The following is a 16047-nucleotide window of genomic DNA, read 5'->3' on the forward strand; positions in this document are numbered from 1 at the left end:
CTATCATCCTATGATGGGCAAGGTCAGAAAGGTATTTCAGTCTAAGTTCCCTGATAAAATGAAAACGGTATCTTTAGGAACAAGCTAAGGAGAACTACTCAGGCGAAGTACATCATATCCATGAAAAGGTAGCTTATTTGACAATGGACCAGAGATGGAATCTCCAGCTGGAGCTATCCAGAGTGGTATGAATCTCATGATTCTCTTCCCACTGAGACAAAGCTGGTCACCTCGTTCACCAATAGAAATTTTTACATAGAAGGTCAGGAGCTAAACTACACCTTCAGTCTAATAAATAATTGTAGTTGAAAGCGAGGTAAGTCCACAAAATGAACTGGCTTGAGAACCGGTGTATGTGGCAGTATCCGAAGTATTGCTCTCAGAGCAATATCTGGATATTCAAAGCTCTTGACTCGAGCCAGTGGCGTTGCCTTATGGTCAGGCAAGTGGCCCGGGTTAAACGAACAATTAACAACATCCCACGGTGGGAGATGAAATTCCTTATAAAAATTCCAGGGTATAATTAAATTAAGTCAAGTAATGTTTTCCTGGCTGTTAGCTCAGAAGGAGAATAGAGTGCCAAAACAGATGTCTTGGACCGGCCATGGATGTAGCCATGATGGTGTCCAGGCCATGCAACAATGGACAGAACTGTAATATATTCCTCTGTTGTGTCATTGATGTGGTGGCAGCTTGACCTGAATATTAATGAAGGAAAATATTGCTTGAAAATTGCCTTTGAATTAAATCTCCTGAGGATAAGTGCTAACACATTGCTGGCAGATGGAATGCTAAGGTCTTTGACTATGGCTCCTGGAGGATTCCGTGGATTTTAGCAGAAATAGACAGAGTCCATCTTGGGCTTTTTTTATACCATAACAGAAGCCACAGATGAAAATACCATTAATGGCTTGGAACAAAGCATTTTTATATCAGTTTGGGCTCCTGGAATAGATCTCATTGAACAAAAGAACACATTTAAACATGACCAGTGAACAAAATGGCCCAAGAGTGCAACAGAGTGAGGGCATTTAAATAGAAACTGAAATGAGGAATTAAAACACTTATTACTAAAGACAGGACAGCAAGGACATAAAGAGCTGGCTAGTTCACAGGATGAGTGTGTAGATCACTTGAGTATGAGTGACAACAACAAAGAATGCCTTTAACAAGGTTTCTAGTTTCTGGTGGTTGAAGTGGGGGGGGGGGGTTGGGAGCAATGCTGTGACACTATTTTGTTATTCCCATTTACACACATTTCTTTTGCATTATAATGGTTCTGATATAGCATATCAGATATATATTATATACCTGATATAATGGTTCTGGGCCCATGATTGCATTTTCTAGCTGATGGGATCATTGCTGCTTCTGATCTATTATTAGATCATATTTATATTAGATGATATTAATAGATAGATCATATCTATTTCTTTAAACTAGGAAGACATCCATGCTCCCTGTGAGTGAGGGGACAAAATATGTTGTGTGCTTGAGTCCCGTGAGGACTTCCAATTAGACGAAGATAACTTTATCTGCTGTTTCTCCTGACTTTTATCCTTCTAAAAGTTAAATAAATGACATGAGACTAAAGCTTATTTCTGTCTCGTAACCATGACTGCGTTCTCAAACCTGTAATCAGGGCTATCGTGCTGTAATGAACAAAGCTACTTGACCTCTAGGTGTCGGTTTTCATAGAACAATGACACATTTGAACAATTTAAATTTAATCGTCTTTATGTACCATTGATTCCTCATAAAATTTGGCAACAACCTGTCAAATCACCAGCATTCTATGTGCATGCAATAATGACAGCCTGGGGGAGGGCATTGTTTCTCACACTGCGGTCCACAAAACACCTGCCTTGGAATCACTGGGACGGGTTGCAGAGATCCAGTTTTCTGAATGGCAATTGTGGAGATTTGTACTCATCACTCCTAGGTTGTCCCAGAAATCTGCATTCCCAACAAGTTTTCTAGGTGATCATTATGCACAGCAAATTCTACAAGCGTTTCCAAGAGACATTAATGTATCTATCCAAGCAGGCTTGAATTTAGTGAAGAAACATCTTTTGAATTCCACTCAAATTTACATTTTTAAGTGGCAGTTTATGAACACATACTCTGGGATGACTTTTGTGTTAGTATTTAACTATTATTTCATTTTTAAATAATTTTCTGTTTTACCTAAGGCTGCTTCTAGGTAATGTTATGTGTAAGGTTATTTATATGATCTGTATCTTTATCCATTTTTAAATCTACCATGGGCCAAAGCATATCCTGGGCAATGGACTTTGCATAATTATGTGTCACAGCATGATAGAGTGCATTACTGTTTTCGAAAGCATCCGGAATATGGTTTCACTAACATCATACTTCCGATTAATTGTGGTGCTAGAGAAATAGAAACACTTTGAACTTCAATGAAAACATTTCCCTCGTGAAAATGTCTTGTTCAAATACTTATTTCCTAGTAATGGTAACAAAAACAAGGTGTTGAGGAGAACTTACATTCTAAAAAACATGAAAATAAATTGGGCATTTGCATTATAAAAATATGTGTGTGCTATATAGGAAGTCATTTCCAAATATATCCTTTTAATCTCAAAAATATTAGATGGTCCAAATTTACAATCTGACTCAAGATTGACATTTGAAATGCAAATGTGCAGTGAAATTCTTTATTCCAATTAGTACTCAAATATTTGTTTGAAATAATTCAGTTTTCTGGAGATATCTTCAGCTTGAGTTTCTAATAGACTGAAGGTCAAACATGTGAAGTATTTAGACCAACATCTAAAACTTTTGACTCAAACACTATATGTTAGCCAATATTTAATGTTGATAAAAGTAAGGCACTTTCCAACCCAAGATATAGGTAATAATAAAAATTAAATAGAATGAATTAAAATGAGCAAAAAATGAGCAAAAGAACATGGCTGATTTAAAAAGTAAAATTGAAGACATACCTTAATTTACTCACAAGTAAAATCACTTACTATGCTTTAAGCAAGTTAGAAGGGTAGGCAATGAAGAACGTAATAACCCATTTAGTTAGTGTGCAATTCTTTATACAGGAGACCTGTTTTCACTAAGTTTGAAAGTGAGAAAAATGTTTCAGTAATTAAACATCAAGATCACATTGTGAAATATTCTACATGCTTTTTCATTTTATTAGAGAGTGATGCCAAAGAGTGACTCATGGAACATGCATAGTATAACTAGAAATATTGAAAATAGAAAATCCAAGTCTAGGGGCACTTGGGTGGCTCAGGGGTTTCAGCACCCGACTCTTGGTTTCAGCTCAGGTCATGATCTCATGGTTTGTGAGTTTGGGCCCCATGTCAGGCTCTGTGCTGACGGCTGCTTGGGATTCTATGTCTCCCTCTCTCTCTCCCAAAATAAATAAATAAACTATTAAAAAAAATCCAAGGGCAGAGACAGTCATTCAGTTGAATTACTTCATCTCCATCATATAACATATATTAACATACAAGTAATATAAAAATTTATTTCCTATCCTCTTCTTAGTCCTTAAAAATGGCCAAAATCTTATTTTTGGGTGTGGGAGTGGTGAAAGCATGAAGCTTGCTAGTGAGTGATAATAAAACATGAAGACTCTACGACAGCATGAATGATGATTTATTATGTGAACTGCTGTGGGGTACAACAGCATTAACTACATTATTTTCATCCTAATGTTTCTCCCCTGGTAGGTGCCTTTGGGTGTTCTGTATACAATCAAGATGTCAAGTAATTATGCCAAAGGTCTTTCTGTTTCAACAATTTTCTGTAACTTCTAATTGCCAAATAGGAGAGTAACAAAGGAAGGAAAAGTGAATTGCTGTTCATTTCCATTTACAGGGTTTCAAAGTGTGTGGATTTTGAAAAAAAAAATTTACTAATAAACATAGCAGTGGCTTATTTTTGTTGGGAAAATCTCCATCACTTAGAAAATTCTGAGGTAAGATGAAATATAGGAATGAATTAAAAATTCTTTTTCCAAAATACATATCAGTTTAATACATCTATATACATTTCCATATTATTTTAAAATAGAAAGCTTCAAAGAATACAATTAGAGACGAGATTAAAAATACCTTATGGTTGCAAATCGATTGTCAATATAAAATTATTTAAAATCCAGTTTTCATGAGAACTTTGCATTTATTATTGATGACATGCTTTAGTTATGAATTAGCCAAGTTTATGTTTATATATTGAAATTAGATTCAGAAATGGTTTGGAAATTATTTACATGGTAAAATGTAGGCTTAAAAAGATGAACGCTAAGATAAAATAAAACAAAGATGGAATACATACATTTTAGGAGATTGATGAGAAATCAAGGAAATAATTCTTTTAAATACTCATGTATCTATTTCTAGCACAATATGCCAGATTCGTTCAGTGCCAACTCGAATTAAAGGGAGACATAAGATAATATGTTATGATAGACAACATATGCAAAAAGCTGTAAATGTGTTTTAGTTAACTTTGAGATGGAAGTCACTATAATGCATGTGAAATTAGATTAAGTAGAGGTTACATTATTTTATTGAATGCTATTTTCCTAAATAGATATTTCAGAGAGGATATAGCTCCAAGATTTAGCGGTGTTTAACACAGACCCTAAATATTTGTTTGCAGGAAATCGTTAAATTCTAACAATTTTTGGTTTACTTGAGAGGATGAAATTTTGAACCCCTCCCATATCAGAGTCACTCAAATATAATTTAGTTTGAAATGATTGGGAAACTACTCTTCCTTGGGCATGTATCAAAGAAATTTGTAGGAAATATTTTCCTACTTAAAAAATATCTTATACTCCAGAGTATAGCATTAACTGAGCTAAATGGAAACTTTATTATATAATTTAATATATATGGGTACCACATTGCTTTCAACTGTCTATGGAGCCTCATCCCTTCAAAATACTGTATGTATATACACATACATATATGTGTATGTATATATATATATATACATATATAAATATATTTATGGATTTATATGTACACACACACATATATATATATATATATATTTATGGATATGTATATGTGTGTGTGTGCGTGTGTGTGTGTCCTAAAACTATAGAGCCGAAAAACTGTACAGGGCAGAAAAAACAACTATTTGTTATTCTTAGAAGTTACCTTGAGTTATTTTTGAGGTAAGACAGCATATAAATACATAAGTCAATAAAATAATGACAAGCTTTTGTACAGATAGTCAAAATGCAGTCAATGATATCTTTTTTTTTTCAAATTTTTGTTTAAATTCTACTTAGTTAATATAGTGTAATACTGCTTGCAGGAACAGAATTTAGTGATTTGTCACATGCATATAACACCCAGTGGTCATCATAAGAAGTATCCTTCTAGATACCCATCACCCATTTAGCCCATCCCCCAAGATAACCATTGTGCTTAGCAAAATATAAACTTGGCCGTTATTTCTCAATTCCAGAACTAATGGCTCATTTTTCTTTCATTTGAGTATATAAATAGCAATGGACACACAATAACAAGCAGGAAGACAGAGGTACTGGAATACTGTGTGAATATGTTTTCTTTCAGTAAACCATTGCATCATTACATTGTGATGCAGAAGAAGCTTTGTCAAATGCATTAAAGCAACCCCACATCATCCATTTCTCTCCACAAATAACATGTATTTGGAAACATTTTGGGCACACCTTTATAACCCTGCAGGACTAAAGTAATGATATCACATGTGGGAAGAGCAACTTCTAACCAAAACACTTTCATATCATGCATACACCCACACATATACAGCACTGGGGGTAAGCGTCTACGACATGGTGCAGTGGGTACTCGGCACACAGCAGGCTATGACAGTGTGGGGTGGGGAAATTTGGATACAAGAGCAAACTTGTATTCTTTCACAATAGACCAAAGATTCACTCGCTCATACCTTAATGGAGAAAAAGTAAAATATAAGAGATTCCACACAATGCTAAGCCAATTCTGAACCAAGTTAAAAGTTTTCTAGGAATAATATTTACATTAGTATAAGGCCCCCTGTTGTGACAAACTTTTTATACTGAGGCTATTTTATTTACTTTGCCTATTCTGCCAATTCAGAGCGCTTGAAAAAAGCTATGTAAACCAGTACTCGTGAAAATATAGGGTATTGGATCAACATTTAGACTCATTTAGATTACTTTGATTTAAAGATTTGGATTGCTCAGACTGTTTCTAAGCAAGTTACAGGTTTTAAAAATGATGAATTCAAAGACTTGTTAGTTTGAGAAAAATAGTTTTCAGAAAGTCAAAATAATCATCCCCAAATTTGCACAAGGATTGGAATATTATAAAACAAGTGGAATTCATATAATTTCCCATGAATGTATTTGCATTACCATTTTGTTTCTTTTTAAAAAATAACTATTTATAATGGTTGCTGAGGTAAACCTAATTTTTTATCAGAGTTCTTTTTGCATTGTTTTGTAAAGCAATATTTAATTAAATATATAGGAATTAAATTAAATATTTAGTTAAATATATAGGAACTAAAGTTCCTATAGGCATTAACTGCTTAATTACTAGGGGTTTAAGTATATTGTCTCCCAAAGAGGCTACTATTTGTGTTATGCAAATACAATGCAATTACATTTTTTCTTAAAATTTATATTTAAGATAATTAAGTAAAAGTAATTGAATCAAGTGAATTTTTTTTTTTCAGGGATGAAAAAATAAAGGAGATGTGGCTAGCTATGCTGGGAACAAATCTGCAATTTTAGTAGAAAAATTAGTTGAACAATTATATATTATAAGAAAATTTAGTAAGTGCTTTAAAATAATACTAGCCCTAGATACCTGCTATGAAATTGAGAATCCTTCAATTAGATGAATGTAACATGTTTCCTATCTGTTCATCTAACACTGTATGTATGTATTCTTAACCAAAATGTGAGCCAGAATCATCTGGGGAGGTATTTTTAAATGCACTTTATTCCAGAAATTTTAGTTTAGTAGACTGGACTGTTTGTGATTCCCCAGCCCAAATTCTTGGCTTGGACATGTTTCAATTCAACCACTGAATGCTATATCATAGGTGGCCAAGTCAAGCAAATAATATGCTCTCGTATAGATTAACTTTCTAACTGTTTAGCTATTATACTTGGACATGTGACCTTGTGATCTCTTTTTCACCAAATAGTTCAAAGGATGCTGCTATCAAAACCAAACTCTTTCATTTATTATAAAGAATCTCAACATTAAGAATGGATTCTAAAGATACACGGGTTGGAGAAAGCATTTTACTTTTGCCTTATTTTTAGGTCTCTATTTTCTGACAAGAAAGGCTACAGTTAGAACTTCTTTGTGCAAATAAATTTTCCCTTAATTTTTGAACTAATTTTGCTAAAGCAAATGATTATTTCCTTCATGGAGACTATTAGAAGATTGTATGTGTTATTTCTGTTTAACATATACTTAAAAATCATTTTGATCCATCAACTATCTCAGTTGATAAGATGAAGGATGTTTAAATATCTTTTCACTGAGTGAGGGAAGACAAATGGAATTTGACGAGAATATCCTTAGCTGAAGGGGGATGGTGGTTGTTTGGATTTAAATATGCAAGGGGCTATGTTTCCCCACCAAACACTGCCTGGGTGCAGAATATGCTGTCTGCTTTTTTACTGATAACCACATTCCTCTACTTAGAGTTAAGAAAGCGAATTTACCGTGTCTGAGAAACGGTAAAACTTCTCCAATGCAAAAGCTTCTGTCTGTGGGAAGGTAAAGTGGACCAAGAGGGATTGAGAAACCAGAGAATCAAGTCATATATGAGTAAATATAATTGCACAATTGGTTTTAATTGCATATATCATTTTCACATACACATTAATCTATTTTCACATATGCAAGGTATGCAACCCCCAAAGTATGAAATGAACTTAAAAAAAAAAAGCTATTTTTTTTTCCTGCACTAAATCTCAGTTACATTATTTGCTCCCTGTATATTTCAACTGGTCGTTAGAAAATAATAAGGTATTACTATTTGTGCATTTCCATATTTTCCTAGAGAGCCTCTCACTAGAAAATTTAATCTTGTCGTCTTTCTGTGAACTAAAGAATAGTGGGCTTCAGTATGTATCCTGATATTCTCATAGGTAGTAAAATTAAAGAGCTGCTTTGGTAGGATAATCCTTTTTGAGGAGGGACCAGAGTTGAGCATCTAGACTTACAATACAGTCTATCATGTTACCCATTGGACACTATGGCTGTTGGATGTGTGGTAGGTGTGGAAAATGCCCGAGCTCTTAGCCCTCATTTGGACACCATGTACCTAATACTTCTCAGCACCTGGCTGATACATTTAAAATTGTATAGAAATGAGGAGGGAGGTAGAGAAATGGACAATAAAAGCAAAAAAGCAAACCAAAATGAGAAGAGGAAATAAGCATTACTTTACTTTGTATTAATATTAGAAGGAAAAAATGGTCTTTATCAGTCATTTAAAAGGAAAGAAGAAACAGAAGCTTAACCCTTATGATAGAGAATTTTTTTTGTCCTGTGATAGTGTTTCAGCCAGTGCCAAGTGTCATGAGAGAAAGGAGAGCAAGTAGGCAGTAGGAAGGGAGAAAGAAGGAGAGGAAAGAGACAGTAAAAGAATGAGAAAGGTACAAGGAAACCAGTAGATGGGGGTGTGATGGGGAGAAGAGGATAAAGAAAAGTTAATCTCTCCATCAAAATGTGTTTCAATATATAAATAATGTGCTTTTATTTTCATAACAACTTGATCAAATAAATATAAGCTCAAGCACTGTTTTAGTCCAATGTGTTGCTCAGAGAATCACAATCCTGATGTTCCTTCCATGCTATTGTGAATTGGGTATTTTTTATGATTTGGAGGAGTCAAATAGATAGGACTGAATACACTATCATGTTAGAATATGTTTACTGCTCAGTACTGAGAGATCATGCGCTTGGGGTTTACAAAATTTAAGGAATATATAAATTGCAGCAAATAATTCAGAAACTATAAGGAATCCTTAAAAAAATTAAATCCTTTCAACATCCTTAAAAGTGCATACTATATGAACCAAACTACTCTGTTGAAGATTTGAACATGTTTTGACTTAAATATTCCAATATATGGGATTCTAGACACAGTTTCTCCTGTGCATACAACTTTGACATTTCTCTATTGCATGTGAGTCCATTTGCTTTTAAATGTCAGTTGGCACTTTCATATTAAAAGAAGTAAACTCATAGATATGCCAGTCAATAGAAATTTTCCCTTACAGAAAAGCAAAGGGGGTTGATTGGACGTATGTGCACATATAAACAGAGATGACATTACAAGTCTTAATAGAGGGGAACGACCCCATTCTGCACATCTACATTCAATTATGAGATTATTTCTACAACTTCTTGTGGTCTTCTAATGATGTTCTAAATACAATTTCTTCTGGGTTTCATTTAACAGGTGTAGCCAGGCAAAAATAGCACCTTCTTGTGTTTCCCATAGAGCTTCAGAATAAACAACTTAACAACATGAAAGTATGCATAAACTTTTCCACATACTTTTACATGAGTATCATAGCATTAATAAATAGATATTGGTTTATGGAAACAATTAAAGGAATTAGTTTGATGAAAAGGAACAACTTTAATAGTTATATTTGATGACATGTTAAGTCAGACCATCAGTAAGACCCTCACACTGCAAGTAAGAAATGATATATTTTGTTAATTGAAGCAAAAAATGGTGTTGTTCCAGGAAGTACATTAGAAAGAAGTTGATAAATTCTCATGGCACCAGATATGTTGTGTAAAGTAGACCTAGGTGTCACCATTTTCTCCCTGAAGCTGTTTTTGACAAAACCAAAGGAATATTCATATGATTGGGTCCTCAGATTCCATTTCCTCTCTGTGCCACTGTATTAAATGTAACAAATTTACTTTCCAGTGAAAATTGGTATCCCAGTGAACCCAACGCATTTAATCACCTACCTTATTCTTTCTCTTTCGTCGAAATCTCAGAAGTTCTTTGTGTTGTCTAGATACAAAATTTACAGCCGCATATTCCAGAAGTGCTGAAAACACAAAAAGGAGGCATACTGCCATCCAAATGTCAATAGCTTTGACATATGAAACCTGGCCAAGAGAGAAAGAGAGAGTGAGCAAATTGACTTGTACCGTTGTTTCCACTGAGTACAAAACTGAACATCCGATTCTACATTGTACCCTTTATATCATCTTGAAGAAGAAAGGAATAAGATCAATACTTCTTGAGCTTAATAAACACTTTTTAGAAATTAATTTTGCAAGTTTATATATTAATCATACATCAAAACTTATGTATGTTTTACTAAATAAAGTTTGTTGTCAACTGAGGCACAAGGCCAAATGTATGATTAAGACAAAATAAGTTGAAAATGTAATTTTACCTTCAGTGTAATCTGGAACAATGCTTGAAGAAAGCATAAAGTAACATCGAAATATAGACAATGCCATTTACCTGTTAGTTCCATGTTTTCTTCATTATTTTTTTTTTTACTTTGAAATAATTTTAACATTAGCAAACATGTTGCAGGAACAGTAAAAAACATAAAAATAAAAAACAAACAAAAAACCTCCCAAGTTCTCCAGTTGTTAATATTTGACCAAATGTCAAATATATTTCTCTCTCTCTATCTTTATCATTTATGGCCTTTCCTTGAACTGCTTGAGAGTAATTTGCAAACACGATGCCTCATTACCCTAAAATACTTGTGTGTATTTTCTAAAAGAAAAAGACAATCTCCTCCTATATAACTCTAGTACACCCCCCAAAATCAGATTGATGTTAGTAAAATACAACCATCCAACCCAAAAACCCATTCTCATTTCAGCAATCGTCCCAATAATGCCCTTTTTAGCAGAAAAACATTTGTCCTTCCAGTCCAGGATTTAATCTAGAATTATATGCTGTCCCTTGGCATCAGATCTCTTTGGGCTTCAATGTGAAACATTATGGTCAGCCTTTCCTTGTCTTCTGTGACCTTGATATTTTGGATAAGTGCAGACCAGATTTTTTTTTTTTTGTGTTTCCCACTTTTGGCTTATTTGATGTTTCTTCACTTTATACTCAGGTTATGGGATTTTAATAGGAACAGTGATGCCCTGTTCTTCAAGTGTATCATATCAGAAAGCACTCAATGTTGACCAGTTGGTTAAGGTGCTATCTACTAGGTCTCTCTATTATAAAGTTACCAATTTCTCTTGAGTAAATAAATATCTTCTTACTCATTAAGTCCATTAGACCTTGGTGATTTTTGTCTCAATCAATTATCACAATGATGATTCCCACATGTGGATTTCCGAATTCCATCATTCCATCTACATTCATTAGTTAGCACTCTACAGTAAGAGAAGTTTGTCTTCCACATTACTTATATCACTATAGACAAGTAATGATTTTGTTCAATGGGTTACCATGCATTAACATCACTATTTTGATGCTCACATTACACAGATTGGGTCAGTAGGAGCCCCTAGAAGTTAGGCCATGCATCCTTTTGGCAAGTCTCCATCATGATTTGGGTACTTTCTCACTTTCTGGCATAAGGCATTCCAGACTTATCTGTAATTTCTTGTTCCAGTATTTGACTGAGGGCTTTCTCTAAGAATCCTTTTTTTTTTTTAACTGAAGAATGACTTTTAGAAACCAAGGATCTGGGCACTGGGTGTGCTCATTGTTTCCTGGGTATAACTACTTATAGGCCCTCTTAGTAGGCAGAGTTAGGAATGATATACATACATATATAACTAATATATATGATATATGATATATACACATATATATGATATGTATACTATATATAATTATGTATAATATATATATAAATTATGTATAATAATATAATATATATTATATTGAGAAATATAATGTATTATATAATTATTATTATATATACAACATATATATAACTTACCTATCATCTATCTCTGTATCTATCATTTATCTATCTATATTGAAAACATGAATTCACACTGGCATCTCTAATTCCAACTCAATATGACAGGGTGCACTCTAGCTTTCATTCTTTTCACTGATGTAACACTTTCTTGGACAGTGACAAACTTGTCTGATTATCTTTAACATATATTTGAAGAGTCTCCCTGTATGTAACTAATATCTTAATTCCGCTGGCCCCCTCCAGCCTCAGCCCCATTAATCCCAGATGCCTTACTGACTCGGGCCTCACACCCAAAGTCCCCACTGGCTGCCTTGGTCCTGACCATGTCCTTGACCCCTGGACTCTGGTCCTGCCCACCCCAGCCAGCATCGTTGACCCTGACTGCCCCCTTAGCTCCACAGGGTCTTCCTGTCTTCTGCCACCTCAAAGGTAAGAAAGAGAATATAAAGAAAGGAAAAAGAAAACAACAGAACAGAGAAATTTAAAAATTATTACTATTTTTGGGGTGCCTGGGTGGCTCAGTCCGTTAAGCATCAAACTTCAGCTCAGGTCATGATCTCCGTGTCTGTGGGTTTGAGCCTCGTGTTGGGCTCTGTGCCCACAGCTCAGAGCCTGAAGCCTGCTTCAGATTCTATGTCTCCCTCTCTCTCCGTCCCTCCCCCACTCACACTTTCTGTCTCTCAAAAATAAACAAACATTTAAAATTATAAAAAAAAAAAAGTATTACTATTTTTGATAGGAAAAAAAACACAAAAAGAAGCGAAGCGAAACAAAGGAACGTAAAAAGGAGGAAGTAGTCCCTATTTCCTAGAAACAGATTCATACAGACCAAAGACCTTTGGAGGGAACAAGTCAGTAACCTTTAAGAAACTGCTTTAATTTTGCTCTCAGCTTAATGGTGTGGTGATTTGATGATGCAATTGAACAAATGTTGCTGTATGTCAGTTGTTTAAGGATGAAAATTTTCTGTAAGTTTTAGTATCTTTTCTTATTGAATATGTATGTGCCTGTATTACACATAGTGTTGTATCATGAAAGCAATATCAATAAAATCATCACCTTTTGTGCCATGAGCATGAGATAATTCATTTTGTTAGATAACTTAGTCATGCCAATTAGATGTGGGAAAAAATATTCTCTCATTTGCCAGGAATGAGATTAAGAATGAAAGAGATTTATGTGAAGCTTTTTTTTTTTTTTTTTTTTACATTCTTCCTGGGAAATGGATAATTACCTAGAACTTTGCTTCCCCACTGATAGAAACAAATGTCCCTTCCCTAAGAAGATGTGGATCTAGGACAGCAGAAATATAGACGAGATGTAAGCAAAGATGTACTAATTACTTCTTGGAACTCCATGTACCTTAGAGATCAAAATCTTATGCTTTAGAAATTTGACTATTTCTGTGCTGTCTGTATATTCTGTATTTTTTTCTCTCTTCATTCTTCATATTTAATGATGTTATTTTTGTCAAATGTCAACATTTGGAAACCTTGATCAAATTTAGGTTGTGGTTCAAAGGAGGGAAGTCTATGATGGGGAGAACAGTAAATAATAAAGTGAAGAAAAACCCCTCTCCCACCCTTCTCAGTTGGCCTTTTAGGTCTCAGGCTAGACTTTGCCCAAGTCTGGTTCAGAATCCCATGGCACTTGTGCTTAACTGAACACACTACACTGTAATTGCCTATTCTTATTCTTTTTCTGTTTAGATTCTTTGCGGGCAGATGTCATCTCTGAGTTGTTCACCACTGCAATAATGTTTGGCATGTGTGCACATATTTGCTGAATAAGTGGACAGATAAATGAAGGCGTAAAATGTTAAAATACAGGTGAAAAATGAATCACAGATGATGATTTATGTGTAGCTTCGCTTTCTGAAGTGATGTTTTGGTCATATCTTGGAATGGATTAATTATCTTTTAAAAAGAGGTCATTTCTTGACGCTTACAACGGTGTCAACCTACATATGAAATATGCCAACAAGGGAGCCCTCAACATCTCCTCCTCTATCTTAAGTGTGACTTCCAGGCAAAGATAGGTACACCCTCATTTTATTTCAGTGCTGTACTAAGTGTCTAATTGTTTATAAAATATGGATTTAAACCTCATGAGTTCTACAATTTGCCAGAAATCTTTGGCTTCCCTCAAATACATACTGTCCTGGAAGATATAATACAGATTTCAAAAATGCTATCTCAAGCTACACCATTCCTGGAAGAATATGACTCACAAAGTATGTGCTCATTCTTTAACAACCTGAATCTATAATGTTGTGAACCAGAGATAAATCAGAAATTTAATTTCCGTATTAATCCAATGAATATTTTCAATGACAACAGAGATAGGTATACGTCATTTATGCCTGCCAGGGTTCTGCTCATTGTGAACAGCTCCCGAGTGTTAAGCCTGAAGGGTTTACTTTCCTTGTCCTCTTCTCTGACCCCCTTCGCCAATTTCAACTCTTTTTCTCCTCTGCCACCCTCACTGCTCATCTCAGTACAGCAAACTCAGGATGTGGGAAGTTTGGAACTCTAGGGATAGTAACTAAAATATGGACAACAGTTCTTACTCCAACACATGCACAACATACTCATGATATACAACACACCCCATGTGATTCAGATTCATACCGTCTTTCCATCCTCTACTTGTTGCTGTCTCTTGGGGAAGACTTACTCCAATCAAGAGGCAGTTCATTCCTCTGAACCACCTTGTCAACAGTCCCAACGTCCGATGTGCTGTTGGAACCATGACTCAATTTTACGCAACAATCCCTTCTCGATATTACCCCTTGAATAGAAAAGTATGAGAAAATAAAACCTAAACATTTACTAATTAAATGCACCAGTCAGGAGGACCTTTGTCCTGGAGACCCTTTTAAAGCCACCGTACTGAAGATTGCTTCCTTCTTGGAGCCCACTCTTCCCAGGGCTCCCATGACCCATGTTTTTCAGGTTTCTCTTCCTCTGCTCTAACACACTCTGCTTTGGGGGCCCTTCCTCCTTATCCTGAGTTCCTCAGGGATACAGTCCAGCCACTCTTCTATTCTAACTCTGAAGTTTCTCCCTATTCAACCTCATCCATTATCATGGATTCAATTCCTCCTCTGTGCTCATGGACCCCAAATCTAGTTTTGCTGACTAGACTACTCTCTAGCCAGCTTTCTTACCTTTTGGATGTCCCATGCACCTCAAATTTACTCTGACTAAAAACAAAAACTATGGAGCACCTGGGTGGCTCAGTCAGTTGAGTGTACGACTCTTGATTTGGGTTCAGGTCATGATCCCATGGTTGTGGGACTGAACCCCATGTTGGGCTCTGCACTGAACATGAGCCTGCTTAAGATTCTTTTCTCTTTCCCTCTGCCCCGCCCCCTGCTCTCTCTCTCTCTCTAATAAAAAAATAAAAATAAATAAGAAGAACAACAACAACAACAACAACAAAGCTATGAAGCTCTACCAGACTCTACCAAACAAATAGGAAACAAACACAACTGCCTCCTACTCCCCATTAAAAGGCTATACTCTGAAGTTGTTCATACCCACACTAGAAGTCCTCTTTTTCTCTCATATCAAAGACCCAGCCCTGTTATTTATACTTTCTTTCTATTTCTCAAATTTATAATTTTCTGTCCTTCCTACAGCCATCCTATTGATCTCAACCACAATAATCTGTTCTTCAGCCCCTCAACTCTATCCTCGACATAATCACAATAAGTGATTATTTTTAAATGCAAATCCATGTCTCCTTCCACTTAAAACTCTTCCTGTGCTTTCACTTAATTTAAAGTCTCAAATCTATTTTAGGTCAAGCCCTTCATGATTGGCCCCCACCTTACTTCTCTTACCACATGCATTCAATCTTTTTTGTTTTCCTTCAACATTTATTGAACACCATTGATGTACCCAAGTTCAGTTCTTAGTGTGTAGTTACAGAGATGAGTAAGATAAATAAAATCTGTCTTTAATGGAACTTACATTCCATTTGGGGAAATCATACAATAAAAACACAGATATAATTTAAAAGAAGTGCAACAGAGAAACCACAATGGGGTAATGGGAAGAGAAGGACAGGGTGAAGAGAGTTATGCTAGATAGGGATGGTCAGTG

The 16047-nt window shown here is 35.1% G+C and overlaps 1 protein-coding gene across 3 annotated transcripts in view; it reads right to left on the reverse strand.

Annotated features, from left to right (window-relative positions):
• GLRA3 (glycine receptor alpha 3) overlaps window positions 1–16047 on the reverse strand; it is a 235028-nt gene that overhangs the window by 48464 nt on the left and 170517 nt on the right. For 2 of the 3 annotated variants that reach the window (XM_078445598.2, XM_078445597.1), the window contains exons 8-9: window positions 9990–10133; window positions 7715–7759 (exon numbers count right to left, since the gene is read on the reverse strand). In XM_078445598.2, coding sequence (XP_078301724.2) covers window positions 7715–7759; window positions 9990–10133 — 189 coding nt within the window. The remainder of the gene's footprint in view (window positions 1–7714; window positions 7760–9989; window positions 10134–16047) is intronic. The other variant, XM_078445600.1, reaches the window with a different exon arrangement.

This window comes from Panthera onca, chromosome B1, assembly GCF_046562875.1.
Source record: "Panthera onca isolate mPanOnc1 chromosome B1, mPanOnc1 haplotype 2, whole genome shotgun sequence".
Classification (NCBI taxonomy): domain Eukaryota; kingdom Metazoa; phylum Chordata; class Mammalia; order Carnivora; family Felidae; genus Panthera; species Panthera onca.